A 22019-nucleotide genomic window follows, 5' to 3' on the forward strand; every position below is an offset into this window, starting at 1 on the left:
GGGACACATCAAAGAGAATGTTATTTACGGCGCTAAAGATCAAAGTCCAAATTGGTGGACCTTTTATACATAACATAACTATGCACAGACTGTTGGAATATGCTTAGATTTTTACACATTGTTTCATCTTTCTTTGATGCTTGTATAAAACGGCTATAACAAGCCTATAGCATAGTACGTGATGGACGTATAAATGCAAGAGTGAAGTCTTCAAAATGAGCTAAATTAGCGTATTTAAAACATTGTTTGAAGATTTGAAATAGTGTTATGTATGGTAGGCTATGTAATACACAAATGCGTAACTGAACTCAAGTCATTGATATGTCGTGATATAGATTAAATCAGGTAGTTCTAATAAGAATCAAAACTATATATATTTGAAGGCACATTGAATTCAATGATTCAGCATTGTGAGAACCATACTACTTACTTAATATCATAAATGCTAAAGTTTAGATGATAGGTTGAACGGATCTCTCGGAAATTTTGCATTGATGTAAAATTGGGAAGAACACGTAAGCATTTTTTCCTTTAATTGAAATGATTGAATGAATAATTGGATTAAAAAACAAACTTAATTAGTAGCCTACGTGTTTTGTTATTCTAGACTTTGTTTTACATCAATGGCAAATTTCATCAAGATCCGTTGAGCTGTTCTACACATATCGAACATCAATACATCCATTCGAATATTCGCATTTATAATATCAGTAAAATGTAAACACAAGTCGAGAAGTATAGAACTTGTGTTGCTCGTCCGCGGACCGAAAGCTATTAGATTACGTATTAGTAAAACAATGCGATGTAATTACAGTGGTGACCGCAGTTTACGACCTGTTGCACCCTTCTATTGAATAAGCATGCTACACTATCTCAAGATTGCACTTATGCAAGTATTGATTCAGCATCATTATCAATCTAACTTCACCTACTATAGTATGCAAAACTTATAAATATATGCGTAAGATCTGTTTTTCATCTTGTGATAAATTCGCCACAACTTTTATACGGAAACTAGCTGTCGCTCGCAACTCCGTCCGCGCGGGATTAAGAAATAGATGTTGGCCGATTCTCAGACCTAATCAATATGCTCACAAAATTTCATGAGAATCGGTCAAGCCGTTTCGGAGGAATATGGGACCGAAAATTGTGACACGAGAATTTTATACATAAGATATATGCACAGTTGCCTCTTATATCATCATAGTTAAACTTAACCTATAGCTTAAACTCTTAACATCTTTCTGAGTGGCTTTACGCGAATCAACGACTCGATTTACGACAATCGTCTTTTGTCGTCATCTTCAACTTTGGCAAAATCTGTATGTTTTTGGTTTACTTTATACTAAATACAAATACAATTTTGTCAATGACGATAGTGTGTTTTGTCGCAAACATTCGTGATAGGATCACAGATTGTCGATTTAAGTCAAGTCAATTATTACCATGCGAGAAATATTACCCTTATAACACACAGATAAAAGCTTTTCAGCAATGAAAATAAAATCAATGTGATCTGTTTAATATTGATAAAGTTTTCATTTTATTGAAACTATGAAAATTTTATTTGAATTTTTATTGAAATTGGCAGACATCGTATCAAAAACGATTACGTTTGCAATTGATTTTACTCTAACGGGAATTTGAAGTAAATGTAGCTGACGACATAAAGTGACAAATTGAAGATTCTATTTCATGAAAAATGTACCATTGATTGCAGTGTTATATATAAGAGTAGATTAAATAAGAAGGGTTTAATTAAGTAGCGGATAGGAATGTATTATATGAAAGAGAAGTACATATTGTGCTGATGGTTTGGAGATGAAGAGCTAAAAAGATGAAGAAGATCCTGGAAAGGATTTTTTTGTTCTTGCTGGGAAAAAAAATAATTTACGTAAATAGCGTAATCACAAATCGTTATATATTGTGTACCTTAAATGTTATTTAGATGTATATCTGTTATTCGCTGTTTCTAGGTCACCTTTTGTGTCATATTTAGTTATGTAAAAATGATCTTATAAACACATTTACCATAAAGGAGTGTTTACATTAAAGAGACTTACGTCAGACCTTAGGGAACGTACCCAGACTACGTGACCCGTTTAGGGGGGAGAGGGGGAGTCTTTAAAATACTACGCTCAGTCACAGGAGCGGGGGGGGGGCTCAGATTTTAGTCACGTAGTCGTTACTTGTTTTTTTTTTCATAATATTATACATAATTCACTAGTTATTTAAGTATACACGCAGTCCTATGGTATAAAGAAGAGTATGAGCCAAATTATTTCTTTTTCAATTTCTCCCTGTGAAATGATTAAAAATCATAATTATGAATTACTACGTAAAAACTAAAGGAGGGGGGCCGTCTTGGCATGTACTACGAATGGTCACTGAGGGGTGGGAGGGGTCAAAAAAAAATTAAAATAAGGTCACGTAGTTTAGGTATGTTCCCTTACTTAAATGTTATGTATGCGTCACCGTTCGCATGTCTCACTTGACTAAATGTATTAATATTGTTTATCAACTTTAAAAATATAAGTAATATCGTCCCTTGGCAAACTATGTCGACTGTCGACTCTACTACACTCAGTAACGAGTCAGAATTTGTACGAATATCGGGACAAACCCTTATGAAGTTTTGAATTAAGAACGTCATTTATAATTGTCTTGTGTTGTTCCGTTTTCCATAAATAAACAAATCTAAATTAAGAATAGACTATCTAGAGAATGTCATACTAACATCAATTAATCTCAAACATACTTTAGGTTTGTAATATAAAAACGCCGGAGTATAATTTCCTCCGGTTTGCTCTCGCCCTAAATTTCCGACTTGATAATGAAAAGCTCGGCGGCGGGGCCGGCCAATTTCACCGGTGCTCCGTCACAGGGCAGTTTGTTACGCGGTGTAATCACCTCCCATTGAATATATTACCTTTATGTCGCTACCTTTGTACTACTCCGAGATTACTCTGTGATTGGTGACATTTCTCTTTTGTTTTTGTACACAAATAAATTATTACATACTAACGGTTACCCGCGACTCCGACCGCGGAATTAAAACAAAATATTAGTAGCTTATGCGTTCATCCAGATCGTGTATGCTAAATTTCGTCGATGTCCGTTCAGCCGCGTTGGAGATACCTTCAAACAAACATCCATCCATCCATCTAAACATTCGCATTTATAATATTAGTAAGGTTTCGTTTGTGCTAAGGCTTTTGGGAAGTTTGAAGAATATTTGTGACCAAACTGCAAAAGAACTTGATATGATTTTGTAAATTTCGATTCTTAATTTCCTATATATACACTTAAGATTTTTTTTTGTTTATAAATACAAAACTTTACAAAAATTAGACGTAAAATATCTGAAAGGTGCAAATATTAGTTGTAATTTTGGCTCAGTCGCGTGACTTACCGCACCGCCCCATTCCTTTTTAAAACTCCTCAAAGAACCCGCCGCTACATAAATCAAACTCCACCTTGACGTGCTTTGTGACAATTGTATTTGTAACATTACTCTTTGTAGGAAAGTTTCTGCGAAAGCATAAATAATGAATAAGGAAGGATATCATCAGTTTTACAACTTTATTTGAGCTTTTAGTTTATTGGTTTACTCTATATGACTTTTTATCTTTGCGTGTTAGCTTTTATGTCTTACTAGCTCCGACCGTGCGGAATTAAAAAAAAGCTTAATAAGTAGCCTATGGGTTCTTCTAGATTATGTTCTACATCTATGCCAAATTTTAGCGAGATCCCTTTAGCCGTTCCGGAGATCCCTTCAAACAAACATCTATCCATCCAAACAATCGCATTTATAATATTAAGAAGTAAGATTGTCATTGCGCAAAAAAAATGAAATAGCAACGCTTCTGATAACCTTTGAAGTTTGTTGACAGACCCAAGATAGATGCAAAGACGGTTTAATATATTAATCTTTTTATTAACATTATTGCTTCATACTTAATGGAATTCATTTTCTGTTTAAATTTATCTCCAAAGCTGAAACGATTGTATTCGAAAGAGCGAATATAAATGAAAGTAATGACATCGAATACATTTTTATGTCGAGGTCCAAATGTAGGTTCCGTCGGTTGTCACTGATTGATGGCATTACAAAATGTACAGATTAAACGTGGAATGTTTCGTTTTACCGCCATTTTTACTACAATCCCGTAAATATAAGAACATTACAAACGTGTTTTTGGTTTATAGTAAACTAGTTGTCACTCGCGACTCCGTCTGCGCTAAATTAAAATAAACCTAAGTAGCCTATATGCTCTTCCAGACTATGTTCTACATCTATGCCAAATTTCAGCGTGATCCACGCAGCTCTGGAGATACATTCTAACAAACATCCATCCATACATCCAAACATTTTCAATCCAAAGATTTTTGGTAAATTATGCTTACAAACATAAGACGTCTTAAATAAGAAAATACTCTTTTAAAAAATTTGGTAGGCTCATTTTTAACTGCATTTTTATCTAATCTATTTCAAACATTTAAGTCATAGTTATTGAAAGAAAATATAGAAACTCGTTATTGTTGTTTGATAAACAAGACGTATGGCAGTAGATATAATCTATGGGCATAAGATAATAATGGTAATAAGGGCTGCCAGCTGATCTCTGGGGCATGGGGTAATTGCGGGGAGAGGTAGAGGGCGTAGTGAACTGAAGTGCAGTTGCGTGCCGCGCGTTGTAGGTGACGGTTGTGTCTTGTCTCTTGGGAGATTGTTCGTGAACAAAGTGACGCTCTGTGAATGGCCTCAGTAGTCAAATTGTGTGTAGTGACATAGTGCCTGGTTTTAATTTAAACTGTGACATTTCGTAGATTTCATCTCCAGTTCGCACAATCTCAAGGTAAGAGATATTTGTCTGTGATAACGACACGCGATGCTAAGATTTTTTTTTTGCCTTGACATTGTTGCAAATGTAATTTTTCTTATGGGAATTAATTGATAGAAATTTAATTAAATTTAATTTTATTTATTTATAGTCTAGCAAAATTAGTTTTATTTAACTTAAGTTCCAAAATTGAATTTCGTTTAATTGTGTTGTAGAATTTATTGCAAACATTATGTTTATGGCGGTTGTAATATATAAGGTCGGCTTATTGATTCGCAACCCTTATAAAATCCATCTATTGTAAAGTGCCCCATTTCATATATTTCGAGGGAGGCGTTGCTCTGGGGTTGATTCGAGGTATGGACCGTCAATCTAATAAAAGTTATTCGAAGATATTCTGTTGAAAAATACCTACTTATGTATTTGATTATATGAACAATTTTGTGACTTTCCATTTTTATTCGATAAATAATTATTGTACATGAAAATGATTGCTCTTATTTTACTAAGATTTAGTATTTTTTTTTTATAAAAAAAAATTATTCCTTTACCTACTTATCTTCTGAGAATTTTTTATCTACGCGACAAGAGTTCCGGGAACAAATACGGAAAAATGTGTACAAAAAAATATTTGGTATTTTCTGTTGGATATGTTTTTTTGGAAGATGCTTTATCCAGCCGTTAATTTTTATACGTTAAAATTTTAAACGTTTCATACGATTATGAGAAACATAACTATTAATATATAGTTTTATATTATTGGTAATTATATCTTCAGCAAATCGTTACCTGTTACGATCACTTTAATATTCACATCAATTGGTAGCTTGTAGACTTCGATTCGATTTAATTTTATTCTCTGAGAAATATCTTATACCTTACTTCTCACTATCTTATCTTATTTTACTTCTTACTAATATTATGAATGCGAATATTTTGATGGATGTTTGTATGAAGTAAATCTCCAAAACGGCTAAAGGTATCTCGATGAAATTTGGCATACATATTGAACATATTCTGGTAGAACACATAGACTACTTAATAAGTTTTTTTTTTAATTCTGCGCGAACGGAGTCGCGGGCTACAGCTAGTAATATTATAATTTTATAACTTAACCAATTTGTTGCGACTATGTTCATGAATTGTTAAATCCTATCCACAATCTCACATTATGTAATAACGATGAGCATAATTTACATTGAACGCGTTCGTATTAAGTTGAGGATACATAGAGCTTAATAAATGTTACTAAAATGATATTGCTAAATATATTTCATCAAAACTTACATAAATAAGAATAGGTATATACTTAATAGCTTCACTTCAGCCCTAAATACGAATCAGGATGTCGCGATTTAAAGTCGGAACATAACAAATCCGCTTGATTTAATTATAACTCGATTAAAATTTTAATGTGAAAGAAAAAAAAATCGCTTGGACAGTTCTGACTTCCTGGAAGCGAATAACGATTCACAAAAACTTCATGCTTCGACCTTAAAAAAACTAATGCAGTTGATTGCTGCAATAATATCGACTTTAAGACTTTGGAATAAGGTGTGATTTAGGTATTTATAATACAATCACGCATTCTTTGCGGTAATATAGGCGGTGGACAGTCGCCAGCGCATCCTCGCGCCTCCATTGAGCGGAAATGCAAATTTATATGGGCACCATCTACGATAAACGATGAATTGACAATACCCGTGGGATAGCGGTCCTGTGCTTTTTGATGTCATGATCGTTGTTAGTAGATAGACACACTCCTTATTTGCCTCTGCCGCTGTTCATTACGAAAAAAAAAATGAAGCACGTCCGTGACTTGAGTGTTCTTACTTCTTATATATTATTTTTAATCTAACCTTTTTGATTGACCACAACCATGTAAAATCTTTAAGATATTTTTAATGTAAAGTCGTGGTACGCTAAAATGTTCTCAGGAGTAAACTTGTTAATTATAAGTCAAATGTACAGCCCTGTTCGTAAGTAAATGTATTGATATCGGGCTTAGAAATCCGTGTTACCATGACGACGGGTGCAAGGAACGCAGCGCCGTCACGCGCGGTCGCTTCCGTCGCACTGTACCGAGTCTGCTCTCTGCTTGTGTTCTGGTCGCAATGAATTTGTAATTACTCGCATTTTATGATCGCCTAGTACTTAAATGGTTAAATGTGATAATATTGACAATCTATATTTAGATATTAGGGGAAAACTAAGGAAATTATTTCATTCGCTAAACCGCGCTTAATTCTAAATAAAAGGTGGTAAAACCCGAAAGTGTAATATGAGCGACATATACTGATAAAATTGCTAATTATAGTATGCTAGTTAGATAATAAAGGTCTGTAAGTTCAAATTCAAAGACACCGCGAAGTTAACATACAATAGTGTTTTATTAAGTATTAATGGTCTAGTTTTTAGTTAGAAGTAATGTTAATTAAGATTATTTTTGCATATAAGTTTCCGGGACCTAATTAATTACTTACTTTTTATTAATAAAACTAAATTAGTCAAAACAACTTGAACCTAACTATATTTATGTTGTTTTTCAAATGTTTTTGGCTTCTTTAGTTTACTACAATATTTTCTTAAGTTGCCTCTCAAAATAGCAGAAGTTGGCAATAGAGAAATAGTAACCACAAACAAATCCCAAGTCTCCAAACTCAAACGTGGGGAACAGAGGAATGAAAGGGGTATGTTGCTCACTAAAACGTTTCTAGTTTACTACTTTTAATAGACTAAATAAAGCAATGAAGAGGATTAAGACATAAAGGAAAACCAGTACGAAGCGTTCAAAGCAGATTAAACGGTCGAATTTTCAACTCCCCATGGTATACATGACGTTGTTAATTTTAGCTCCGTAGCCACAACGTGTATTCGAAATTTAATTATACCTATCCGGTGTGGTACGTTTTAAAGCTATTCAAGGCCCGTTTTAGCATTTCCGAAGCCCTGAACGAGATTATTGCGATCCCTTTTTAGTGTTGTGGGAAAATCCACCAAACGTAGGGTATTTTAGGGGTAGCCACAAGTGCCCCTTCGCAGCCCATTCTGGCTCTCACTTCTAGCTGTTGCTCTGGACGATAATATTACTACTGAGGCTATTATGTAAGAAGAAAAGATCACACTGTTGTAAAGGTTACTGGCGAAGTATTGACAAGCAAGAGTTGAAATAATTCTGTTTCTCGAATTGCTACAAAATTTGTGTCTATAAGAGAAATATTCACCATTCTGTTTACTTTCAATATTTAAGTAGTATTTGTCCCCGATAGATTTCGACCCCACAGAGAAGTATGTTATCTTAATTCAACACAGCCCCTCTAAACGGGGGACCAGTATTACCCGGAATGAGTCCCGAATCTCTTTGAACAAGTCCCGATTAAGTAACAAAGATCCTGATATATTTTATATCGCAAGGGTAGTATTTCTCGTTCAATATTCAGTTTAAGTTTATTTATTTTTCTTATGTTACTTTCAAATGTTAATACATATTGGTTTGTCAATTTAAAAACTGCCATAGGAAGAAATTAAGTGTCTACTTAAAAATACGGATAAAAATTATAAACATTGATAAATACAAGTTAAAGCAAACGGAGCTTTACTTTTAGAAACTTCGAAACTTTACCTGACTTGTATTAATTTTTTCTTTTAAATTTCAAAATTCATTTTAGCCATAAAATTGTATTCCAAAAACTTTTATCACCCAATAGACTTGTAGTAAAACTCGCCTACGAAAAAACTCACCAGGAAGTAAAACTTTGAAAGCGACTTTTCAAACTCCCGACATTGGGAGCTTGTTAACGTTTTTCTTTTATCCAATGCATAAATAAATAGGCTAAGTTTAATGGAATCCTTTTGGCAGTAGTGTTGGATTAGATTGACAAGGCATGAAATCAATAGCGGCAAGCCTGGGGCTCACGCATCCCGCTCTATCGATTGTTTTTTCTGTCTTGTTCTGTTTTATATCAAAGCATGGTCTTTGTTTATTCATTATCGTATAATGTGGAGTTCACTGATCCAATCGTGCTTTGCTTCGCTAATTTTTGCTGTCTGCTGTTTGTGGTTTTTCTTACCTGTGGTGCTAGACGGATTTGACGTTAACCAATATTTGTATGCTATTTTCGTATATTTTTGAACACAATAAGAGTGCAAAAATCTTTGTGGTTATGTCTATCTGAAAGTTTAAAGGAGTGTAATTTAGAAAACTGATAATTTTACTTCATGTTTTTCAAAATATTAATGTTCAAAAATCAGTAAATATTTTTACCTTCAACTAGAACTATTTATAAGAAACACGATGACATTAAAAAAACGAATCTATTTAAAACCACCGAATTATAATAATTATAAGAATGAACAGACCATATGTGAAACTTAATCGTTGTGTACATACTAGATTTTATGATTCATTGTCTATATTTAGTTTAGAGAAAGAAAGTTGTTCCCTTCACTGCGATGACATGGGTTTTTATTTAGCAGCCGAGTACGCGGGTGGTCGAACTGGTAACCGATGTACCGTGGCTTTGGTTGTGGTCAAACTAATCAATGGAAATTGAGATCTATTCCTATCAACATAAAAATGAAATTACATACAAGGTTTTATTTGAATACCTTACGATATATCAAACTTAGTTTAAGTCTGTGTCCTACGGGTAGGAATTATTACTTACAAAATCAATATAAAGGTTCATCTGTAAAGTATTATTACCTAACTCGTTGAAGCTCATGTTTTTTTGGGTTGAACAATCTGTATACTTCTTCCTAACCAAAGGCGTCTTCTAAATTATTAATGTTGTATCTCTGCTTCGCGTGTATCGCGGCGCCCGCGCTCCGTGCACACTGTGTTAGGTCGTCGATGCAAGAGATGCAAAAAGTGCTTAACGCGTACCCGTGCCGCGTACACCATGCGTAGGAGGAACAGAGGTTCAGTGGGTACGCTCCCAATAAGGTAGATCCCACATAACCCGAGTCCCCCCCGGGGTACATAAAGCATTCCCCTCTCTAAAAAAAAGGTCGTCGTTACAAATTGTCTATTCGGTCTCTAACGTTTGTATATGTACGAACCTCTATACAAACTATAGCGTGTGTCGCGAAGTAGCTAAAATTGTCATGTTTCGGAGATTTACGTTGCCTTGTGTACGAAGGGTCTTAGACGTCATTTTGGTTAACTTCAATTTACCATATACCGAGTGAATTTCTTCCCTACATTATTCTGGTTACTTTTCAAAATTATATTTCTTTTTATCTCTTTAACTTGTTGATCGATTTAAGTAATTGTAACAGAACGTAGATATTTCTATTGATTGCGATTGAAACGCAGCGTTTGTAATTAATTGATTTGTTAGCGGCGCTATTAAAGTGATTGGGTGCCGGCAGTTAACAAATAATCTTAATTGCCTATCGAAATTCTTTTACTTCTTGTTCGTATTTCTGTTATATTTGTTAGCTGTTGCATTTTATTTTGTTATCTCGAATTTAAAAATCTTACATCGAATAGTTGGCCTCTTGAATATCGATATAAAGTTCGTATAAACGTTATTTTATTCTTTGATTGTTATACTGTTGGTTTATGACACCAAAATCTATGTATAAAACATATCATCATTTCTATTCCCATTATCTTTGACTTAACAGAGATAACAATGTGTTTTAAACGGGGTTTTTAGTCTCTGAAACAAACGACTAGAGGACTTTAAAAAAATAAGCGTTTTCTGACGCCAAATTACTACCGCGAAGTATAAACAAACCCCAAACATTAATATCGGAAAAACGCAAAGATAATTAAAAGAATGGATATTTCGGATATAGAACTGCTTATTTTATTACAAAAAGCTATATTTTGCAAATAATAATAAACATTTGGAATGCAATTACTCGAAAACTTTGTCTTATAACGGCTACACATCGTGTACAAAACTAGTGGTAGTCAAGTTGCAGTAACGGCACTAAGCGAATTAATTCCAGCGCGGCACAAACTTCGTAATTACCGAGTTACTAAGTAATATGAGATTGTAGAGGTTGTTACAGTCGCCCGCGGTGCCTCCGAACATACGACGTACGTCTCGTGTTTAATCCATTTGACGCAGCCTTTTATTAAATCCTGTTGCTAGACGCATCCGACCTAAAGATTTAATGTTATCCACATTTTCTTCGCTTTCCTTAATTAATTATTTAATGTATTATTTCTGTAGCAGTATGTAGTATGTGATTCCATTATCTAAATAAATCTTGCTAATATTATAGATGCAAATATTGGGGTAGATGGATGGATGTTTGTTAGAAGGTATCTTCAGAACACCTGCATGGATGTCGCTGAAATTAGGCATAGATGAAGAACATAGTTTGGTAGAACACATAGGCTACTAATTAAGATTTTTGTAATTTCACGCTGTTAAGTTAGGAGGGAGAACGAGGTCTATTAGTATATTTCTATAAATTTTATTCAAATCATTGATCCATATTTCAAAGGTATATTTGTATGCATTCCTACCAAATATTGTAGACTATACTTCACTATGAATAGCATCAATATCAGAAATATACGTAACATCTGCAATGCATACCAGAATAGTATTCGAAATTGTAAGACGTTGCGAGCTTCGTCGGCATGTGATAGCACTTCCATCAAATAAATATCCTCTCTGTAGCGAACGCTTTGAAGATTGACCCAGTTTGTTGTTTGTCATAACATGATAACACTGGGATTGGACATACAGTATATAAAGTAACCAATAAAGTAAATAACACGCGGTGGCTAAAGATAAATTATAGTTTAAAAAAAAAACACTTAAAAGGAGACTAGCAGTTACCCGCGACTTCATACGCGCGGTATTGAACAATACCTCGTAATAATAGCCTATGTGATCCGGGGATAGTGTAGCTTATCAATAGGGAAAGAATTTGTAAAATCTATTTTAAATACAAACCTAAAGAAAGCTTTCTTTTAGCTTCACTTTTATGTCGACAATAATATAAAATTCAGTATTTATATTTGTTATTATCTTTTGTTGAAAAATCTCATAGAAACTATTTTTTATATCTCACCAATTACTATAAAACAAGTGTAGTAAACAATCGCGTTGTTTTTGTAGGAGTGACTAGAAAATCTATATTCCGTCACGCAAGAACAGATACTATGTCCATCCCGTGTGAATCTCACAATAGTTTTTATGTATGTGATAATGATATATTGCAGGCAATATTAACATTTATTAATAACCAAACCAGTTAATACAATTTGAAGAAAACCTACACAAGTGTACTTAAAAATCCCAACTCACAAACACATTATTTTATGAAAGTTCCTGTCATAAACACAGTCATTTCTATTTGCTTACTTTATGTTCAACACTTTTCATAATTAATGCTGTATTGTGTACATTCAGTGGGCTGAATCTCACGTGTCCAGGAGTCAATGCACCTCAGTATTTGTATGAAACTGTGTGGGTAGGGCGCACTCGTGAACCGACATGTTTAACCATAATCCGTACCATCAACATTCGAGACTAACGATCGCCCGGAGCAGAAGCTAAACATTGCGCTTTTATGATTAGTTTTACGAAGATTAACAAAACCATTTTTACGATCGTAAGATGAATAGGTTCCTTACGTATGCTCAATCTGGATATTAAAACGTTTTTATCTTATAACTTTCAGGCAACTGGTCTCTCGTAAAGTGTTTGAAACATAAAAAATACAATTGTAGACAAACATCATTCGACTTTCTACTTCTTGATAAGTGTTTATTATTCAATAAAAAAGATGTAATTGAAGCAACAGCAACTGGAATTAAAACGTGGAACGTGCTCTCACTTGACCAGTGTCTTACGATATGGGCGTGGCTCAGTTGTTTTTATCTAATTTCATGATGACTGTGGTTTGATTCTTGCGCGATTTTCACTAGTATCGGTTTTATATCATAAAGTGACATGCGACCACCTGAACACCGAAAATTGCAAATTGACCGTTGCCTATCGGTCAATTTGCGATTTGCCTACCTATGTACATCCCAAATCGGAGGTGCGTCGCGTCACCAATTAATCCGCGAAGGTGGGGACGCACAGGATATTTCTATTTATAGAAATAGGTAGGACGGAAATCTCTCCTCTGGTTCTATAAAGTAACCAACCAAAATTACAATTAACTAAAGAACTGATAGTTATTATAGGTCATTTTCACGCTTATTGAAACTAATATTGGTCGTAATTAGACCATTTAATTCGATTAACCTTTGTATACTTAATTGACTATGAACTCGTTGAACATATTTGATATGCACTTTCGTAAGGCCTCTTAATCTAGCAACACCTTTCTTTACACACCTTTATGCCCTTAATGGTGGTGAAACTTCGGCATTCATATCACGTTTACTCATCTTCCCTCTGCCATAATTATTAAAATTTAAACTCTGAGCTCTAAGGGATAAGGTATCAAATTCCTTGTTCGAAAATTTCTGTGATAGTAGGTTAAACAAGTTTAATTAACGTTTAGTTTGTTTATCCATTAAGTTCCACATAACAATAAAAGTGTATGCACAAATTCGTTTTATGAATGTTTGATTTTAGTACCACATTTTCTTCACATAGTTGCCTGAATATTCTTGATTTATCTAAATACTAGCTATCGTCCGCGCCATGGATATATAAAAAAACTTAATTTGTGTAGCCTATGTGTTCTTTCAAACTATTTTCTATACGTATGCCAAATTTAATTGAGATCCGTTCAGCCGTTCTAGAGATATCTTCAAACACCCTTCGATCCATCCACATCACACCATCTAAACATTCACATTTATAATATTAGTTAGTTAAATAAAAAGCAGCTCTTCAAGGCGTAAATTCGAAAAAAATGAGTAAAAAGTATCCCATGTCCGTCTCCTGGCTCTAAGCTACCACCTCATCAATTTTCAGCCATATCGGTAAAGCCGTTCTTGAGTTATAAATAGTGTAACTAACACGACTTTCTTTTATATATATCGAAGATAAGAATAGTAAGTTGATATCCGAATCAATAATTTTGTTTAATTCAAAAATCCTTGGACACGTCCAGTATTCTTACGTCAACATTTCGTGGAGTGAATAAAAACTTCTTTTATTACTTACTATACAAAATATTAAATTATCGAATCGTGATCACGTGATCAATTTAAAAATATGATAAACTAGCTATCGACCGCGACTCCGTCCGCGTGGATATATAAAAAAACTTCATAGTGTAGAGCCGTTCAGCCGTTGTAGAGATATCTTCAACACCCATTCATCCATCCACATCACATAAATTCGAAAAAAAAAAGATATTAAATAGCATCCTATGTCTGTCTCCTGGCTCCAAGCTGTATCTTCACCAATTTTCAACCGTATCGGTAAAGCCGTTCTTGAGTTATAAATAGTGTAACTAACACAACTTTCTTTTATATGTATAGATTAGACACAAAGTATCACTATTTAATAATAGTGTTGCATTGCATGCATTTAAATGTTTATTTTTTGTTAATAATTAAGACAAACATGAAAATTATACGCACGACATTCATGTATAATCCGATCGTGAAATATTTTCTAACTGTAAGTTTCCTTCAGTGCAATACCCTTACTAAACATAATGTTGTCTCAGTTTTATCAAAGAAGATGAGAAAGATAGCAATCTTTTTTCGCACTGCTTTGGCAGAGAAACCCTAAAGTAAGTTATTCTATATTCCTGAATATTATTGATTTAACGGTCGCTTATAAGGTATTTTGTTTCTCTGGCCATTCTTTTACTACAATAAAGGTACGCGTCCATTGACCTGCGCCGGACGCACCGCACACGCGGTCCGTAATTTGTCCGGATTCATTGTTAATAAATGCCGTCTTTCCATGCGGACGACGCGGATGATGGACGCAGCACTATGTAAAATCATACAAAGCAAACTATAATTCGTTGCGAACCGTGCTTGCGGTGCGTCCGCGTGAGCCAATGGACGTTTACCTTAAAAATTTTATGTTCTAATTTACTTACTCATATTTTATTAGTGTCGTTCTGTTGATTAGTGGTTTAGTTTTTTTTTTACAATTTTGCTTCGTACATTTGTAATTTTACCGGGAAAAGAGGCCAATTACCTTGCAATTACAGTTTCAGTTGCGACCCAACATTAATTCTAGTAAAAGGTTTTTATTTTACTTTCGTTGTGGGAGCTTAGTACTTTTACAGTGTGTTTTTTATTTCTAACATTAAAAAAATCTTTATATGATATCTATTAATTGAAATTATTATTTTTTCACTCCTCGCAGTACTTATAAAGTAATTTTATGGTATGTAATTAATAATTTATACTTTTAGAAATTGGAACATACTATATAGAAGTTTAATACGTATCCCTTAAAGGCATTTTGTTGTTTGTTCAAAAGTTATCGTTCAGTCGGTCGCTAATTCGGGAAGCTCTTTGAATCCGACCCGATCCGGTGCTGCTCAAATCCGTAAAGACAAAGTTTCATCCAAAGTGTTGTTCTATAAATACTTTAGTTAACGTGTTTCGTAAGCTTAATAGATTAAATAAAACCTCTCGAAACATATTTAATACTTCTAATTGATTTTGCATTTATGTATAGTAATTTTTTAATTATTATTTTTTTAATGCTGTGTTTAACCAGTAATTGAACGAGACTTCTTCGTGCGGAGTTAAAAAATTAAAACTATTAATAGATATACTGTGTGCGTCGGTGGCTCAGTGATCAAGCACTTGACTTGCAATCTGCAGGTCCTGGGTTCCAATCCGGCCATCTACCAATGTGCTTTTCGATATCCGATTTGCATATGTACATTTATCCGACGTTCTTACGGTGAAGGAAAACATCGTGATGCAACCTGCACATATCTGAGAAGAAATTCAAAGATATGTGTGAAGTCAACCAACCCGCACTTGGCCAGCGTGCTTGACTATGGCCTAATCACCCTTAACTTAGGGTAGGCTCCTCGGTGGGGACGCATAGTGAGCTGATGATGCTGAATAAATATAGCCTATGTAACCCTGGGATAGTGTAGCCTCGTAACTGCGAAATAATTTCTCAAATTGGTTCAGTACTTTCGTAGCCTATTAAGTGCAAACAAACAATCAAATCTTTCCTCTAATACATATAATAAACGTTATACAATATTAACATAATTATAAGAAAACATATTATTTCGAACACGCAGTTCTTTGGTATGTTCTCTTTAACTTACGAAATCGTTCTCAGAAATATGCATAAGTTGTCCACTTTAACCTATTTCTGGATAATATATTTATTCTTTTGCCTTCGAGAATGTTCTAGAATGTTTGTATTAATTGTGATTAACATATCATTGACCTTTAATATGTGCCGCCGCCCTGCGTTTATCGGTCAATAGTCGCGGGTGTCGCAACCCATACAATGCTTATGTCTATCGCTGCTAATAATATTTGTAACTAATTATATAGAAGGATTAATAAAGAATCAAATCTAAGCAATAAACAGTTTCTCAGTCTTATCCTACAACCTACAAGGCCTTAAGGAATCATAGCTGATATTTTAGTTTTAGTTTAATACATAATTGATGAGTGACGGAACAAAAAGAAAAGGTAACTTAGGCATTGGAATCACACTATAAGCTGGTGTGGTTCAAATCACGTTAATTTCTCTAGTAAATTGTCTATAAAGTCGACAGTTTGATGCTGGTCATGATATTTCCGATACTACAAAGATAAATGACTCACAGGTTTCTGAGATTTTGTTAAAATTGAACATTGTGGAATTGTTATTTTTATTACTTTTTTGTCACCCTCATTTGTGGTCACATTGGACTTTATACTGAAAGCCATTTAAAAAATATCTGTTTAAACATATTTTTGGTTTTATTGGTGATAGTCGACAACATGCGCTTGAAGGACTGAGTCTCGGTAGGCAGACAGACTTAAGGTATTGATGTTTTAAATGTTTAGTATATCAAGTTTGTAACGATGTGGGCCACTTTACTTTGGTAAGCCTGACACGCTCGGGTTACCGGTTTATTTCTTGTTACGTCAATCAAGCACCGTAACTTCTCGATATCATGCATATCGTTTGCAATGTTTTGCTCTTACAAAAAATACCGATACTTCTTAAATATTAAAATTTATTTCTTCCCTTCCTATACCTTAGTCTCCAATCATTAAATTGCAATTTTCTACATTTAGTTAGAATAACTAAAATTTATTTACAACTACTGCTGCAACTGTCGCCCTCGACTCAGTCCGCGCGGAATTAAAAAAAAACTATTTGTCGCAGCGTAATGTTATATAGCCTGTTACGGATTTAAAAAAAAAAAAAAACACAATGTCTATGATGTATTATAACTCTCTCTCATTACATTTGTCACATTAGATTGAGCGGGTAATCTTATAACCTAAAAAATTATATTTAAAGATTTCTAATTAATCTTTTATTTTAACCCAAAATTAGTAACAAAACTTTTTGGTCCAAACGATACGGATTACACTGGTGTTACAGTGATTAATTATTTTACAAAATAAACGGCATCGGAGTACAGCGGCACCACGCCCGCAACGCCTGCCGCGCAACAGCGCATCTACAGCTCTTCAGCAAAACTTAAATATGTCAACAGACACTTTAGAAAGGTTAATAAACCGCAGAAGTAATTATAAAGGCCGTCTAAAAAGAATTTACAACTTTGTCGACGAGCAAAACAACCATAAGAAAATATTCGAGCTTCAGACCAGACAAACAGAAATGGCGGGATTATATGAAAAGTACAATACCACACAAGAAGACATCGAAATGATAGATGATCAAGCAACAATATCCCACGAACAAGAGCGAGCTTCCACTGAAGAAAAGTATTTCTCGTATGCAGCTAAGATCGCAGAAATCCTGAAAGAACACGAACTCAACCGCTCTGCATCTTCGTGTCAATCGGTGCTTCAACCCAACTTAAAGCCATCTGTTACTAAGATCCCAAATTTACAGATTCCAAGCTTCGATGGAAACCTAACAGAATGGTCCAGCTTTAAATCCCTATTCGATGGAGTTATCGACTCGCATGAGCAACTGACACACCTCCAGAAGTTTCAATACCTGAAGTCGTTACTACGCGGGGAAGCTGCCGGTCTCATCGACTCCCTCACAGTTACTGAAGAAAATTATCAACATGCGTTAAGTATACTTACTAAAAGGTACGACAACAAACTAATTACTGTTAACTTTCATTTAAAAAACATATTATCAGTTACATCTATTAGTAAGATTAATCTTAAAATCTTTCTTACAAGATTACAACAAAGCCTAGATTCACTCAAAGCTTTAAATGTACCAGTAGATACCTGGGATTTAATACTTATTTATATTATTATTCAAAAGTTAGATCAGAGTCTCAGATCTGCCTGGGAACTTGATTATAAATGTGAAGAATTACCAAAGCTCTCACAATTATTAGACTTTCTAAATCATCGTGCAAGAGCATTTGAACTTATGTATGATCAGAATCAAAATGTCATGAAACCTAATGTACAGATACATAATAAGCCTAAACTGACTCGAGTATCCACCCATGTAGGAACGGTTACTTCTAGCTGCAGTCTATGTAACATGTCTCATGAACTATACAACTGTCCATCATTCCTTGAAATGAGTGCAGTCAAACGCAATGATTATGTAAAATCTAATAAGTTATGCTTTAACTGTTTAAAACCTTACAGATTTCATCATACATGTTCAAAGAACAGCTGCTCTATCTGTTCTAAAAAGCATCATACAGCTATTCATATTGACAATTACTCTTTGTCTACATGGTCTGGTAATACTGCTGCAATTGTAGGCAATACACAAAACAAATTAACTAAAGAAAAGGTACCTGAGTCCCAATCAAAGGTAAGTACCAATAATTTAAGTGACAACAAACAAGCTTCAGTTATGCATTTACACTCAGACCAAGTTCAAGTTTACCTATCTACAGCTGTTATTAAAGTTCAGCAAGATAATGGTGAATGGACTACATGTCTTGCCTTACTGGATAGCGGAAGCCAAGTATGTCTAATAACAAAACAGCTAGCTAACAAGCTCAGCTTATCACTTTCTAACAAGAAAGGTTACATTATACATGGTGTAGGTAGCGATCCCACACACTCATCTCAATCTACAATAGTTAATATTGCATCTCGTAACAGCAATTATGCCACAACATTAACCTGTGTAGTTACTGAACAAATTTCAACAAAGCTACCACAGAATTATATACCACTCGCTAACTTCAAGTTACCTAAAGAATATGAATTAGCAGATCCCACATTTAATGTTCCAAAGGCCATTGACCTGCTCATTGGTGGACATTTATTCTACTCGCTTCTTCTACAGGGCAGTATACAATTAGGTAAAAATCGTCCCACACTCATTAATACAGTCTTTGGATGGGTAGTGACAGGAGAAATTGAATTAACAATGCAATCTTTATATCATAATACAGTCCACACATCGAATAATTTCCACACATTAAATCATATTGACACCCACTTTAACAAAAACTCAGTTATATCAGCTCATATAACTTGTGAACAATCTTGTGATGAATTATTAAAACGGTTTTGGGAGCAAGAGGAACTAAAATCTTCCCCAATACTTACACCAGAACACATATTTTGCGAAGAACTTTACAAAAGCACAACTACTAGAGACCCAACAGGTCGCTTTACAGTAAAACTTCCAATTATACAAGACAAGCTAGATCAGCTAGGTGATTCCTACAGCATCGCTCAAAAATGCTTTATCTCATTAGAGAAAAGATTCACTAACAATCCAGAACTTCATAAACAATATTCTGAATTCATTGATGAATACATAAACTTAGGTCATGCATCTTACATACCTACTTCATCTCCATCAAACACACAAGAGGAAATTAAAAGATTCTTTCTGCCTCATCATGCAGTTATAAAACCAAGTAGTGTTTCAACTAAATTACGTGTAGTTTTTAATGGAAGTAGTCAGTCATCTACATCAGTGTCTCTCAATGAAGTCTTACATGAGGGTCCTAACATTTACACAGATCTAATAGACATTATATTAAGGTATAGAACCTATAAATATGTACTGTCATGTGATATAATAAAAATGTTCAGAAATATAAACATAGATCCTTCACATTGCAACCTGCAATGCATACTATGGAGAGCATCTCCTAACGATGATCTTAAAGTTATTAGACTGAATACAGTCACATATGGGACTAGAAGTGCTCCTTATCTAGCATTTAGGACATTATTAGAGCTTGCCCATCAGGATGGTCACATCTATCCATTAGCAGCAAAATGCATTTTATATCAAACATTTATGGATGATGTCCATTGTGGAACAAACTCACTCTCTGAAGCTAGAGAACTTTGCAATCAACTAATTTCTCTACTTAAAAGAGGTGGTTTTCAGTTACATAAATGGTCATCTAACAATCCTCAGATATTACAAGATGTTGAAAGCAACAAAAGTAAACATTCACCAACCAGTCTTATTATTGGTGATGAAACTAGTACATTAGGTCTCAAGTATGAACCTGCAACAGATACATTTAAAGTTAACATTCCCTCTCAGCAATGTAATTTACATTTTACTAAAAGAATTGTTCTCTCAATTATTGCCAAGATTTATGACCCACTCGGTTACCTTTCACCTGTTACAATCACTGCAAAACTTTTCATGCAACAGCTATGGAAAGAATCCAGTATCATACAATGGGATACACCATTACCTAAACATTTACTCCAACAATGGCTGTCCTTCTATGAAAATATTCAAATATTAAAAGATATTACTATTCCTAGATATTGTTTCTCAGATATACCAAATGAAATTTACTTAGTAGGATATTGTGATGCCTCACTAGTTGCTTATGGCGCATGTATCTACATTGTAGCACATTATCCTAATCATAAACCAACTTCTAATTTAGTTATTAGCAAAAGTAAAGTTGCCCCTGTACGCACAGTCAGCTTACCAAAATTAGAACTTTCTAGTGCTACGCTACTCTCAAAATTAATGAAAAAGGTGAAACTTGCGTTAGAAGTAGCTATTAAAATACATACTGTATACTATTTTACAGATTCAAGTATAGTTTTAAATTGGATAAACTCACCCTACAAGAAATGGGAAGTTTATGTATCAAATAGAATATCACAAATATTACAAAATTCAGATTCTAATTTGTGGATTCATACTAGAACTCATGACAATGCTGCAGACTTACTTACTCAAGGCGTACATGCTAAAGATTTAAATAGTTTATCACTATGGTGGCACGGTCCTACATACTTGCTCTCACCACCTAGTGACTGGCCGCACAGCATTGCTCAAACAGTTACAGATGTAGAAAACTATCTTATTAAAGTAGTAAGCCCTCATACAAATCAAACTGTCTCAGAATACTATAATGATGATGACTTAGAATACTTTATGACCATATTTGAAAGATTCTCAAGTTTTCAAAGATTATTAAACACAATTGCTCAGTGCCACAGATTTTGTCATAATCTCAAACACAAACATAAAATCACAGGTCCTCTCACACCTGAAGAATTAAATGTTAGCCATAACTTTATAATAAAAGTTGTACAAGTATCTCACTTTAAAAGAGAAATATTAGAATTAAAGTCAGGTAAAACTAATTATACCTATTCAAATAGTCCACTCAAAAGACTATCCCCATTTATTGACAGTCAAGACTCTCTATTAAGAGTAGGCGGTAGAATTAAACATGCAAACATTCAATACAATCAGAAATATCCTATAATATTACCCAAGTGCCATGTCACATCTCTCATCATACAAAGATATCACATACAACTCTTTCACTCAGGCATTCAGAACACACTCTCAAACCTAAGACTTACATACTGGCCTATCCATGCTAGAGTTGAAGTTAAGAAAATTGTCTACAAGTGCACAGTATGTACCAGATATCGCGGTCAGACCTGTAGGCAAAAGATGGCTAACCTACCATCTCATAGAGTTAATTCAGAGCGACCATTCCTACACATAGCAGTAGACTATGGAGGTCCAATATACATTAAAAGTTGAAACTTACGCAATGCTAAATTTATAAAAAGCTATATCTTAATACTAGTGTGTCTATCAACTAGATGCATACATATTGAATTATCAACTGATCTTACAACACCATCATTTATTTCATGCCTCAAAAGAT

The 22019-nt window shown here is 34.2% G+C and overlaps 2 protein-coding genes across 4 annotated transcripts in view; both read left to right on the plus strand.

Moving 5' to 3' along the window:
- Dg (Dystroglycan) overlaps nt 1–22019 on the plus strand; it is an 85403-nt gene that overhangs the window by 21165 nt on the left and 42219 nt on the right. The window contains exon 1 of one of the 3 annotated variants that reach the window (XM_013307357.1): nt 4694–4859. The exons of the other annotated variants lie outside the window; for them this stretch is intronic. The gene's annotated coding sequence lies outside the window, so the exon portion shown is untranslated. Of the gene's footprint in view, nt 1–4693; nt 4860–22019 lie in introns of those variants that run through there. 3 annotated transcript variants of the gene reach the window in all.
- On the plus strand, nt 17125–21092 carry LOC106113991 (uncharacterized). The gene is made up of 2 exons (XM_013307049.1): nt 17125–20902; nt 21012–21092. Exons 1-2 carry the CDS (start codon nt 17429–17431, stop codon nt 21090–21092), a joined length of 3555 nt encoding a protein of 1184 aa, XP_013162503.1. The 5' UTR covers nt 17125–17428.

Source organism: Papilio xuthus, unplaced genomic scaffold (genome assembly GCF_000836235.2).
Source record: "Papilio xuthus unplaced genomic scaffold, Pxut_1.1 DF828142.1, whole genome shotgun sequence".
NCBI classification, from domain to species: Eukaryota; Metazoa; Arthropoda; class Insecta; order Lepidoptera; family Papilionidae; genus Papilio; species Papilio xuthus.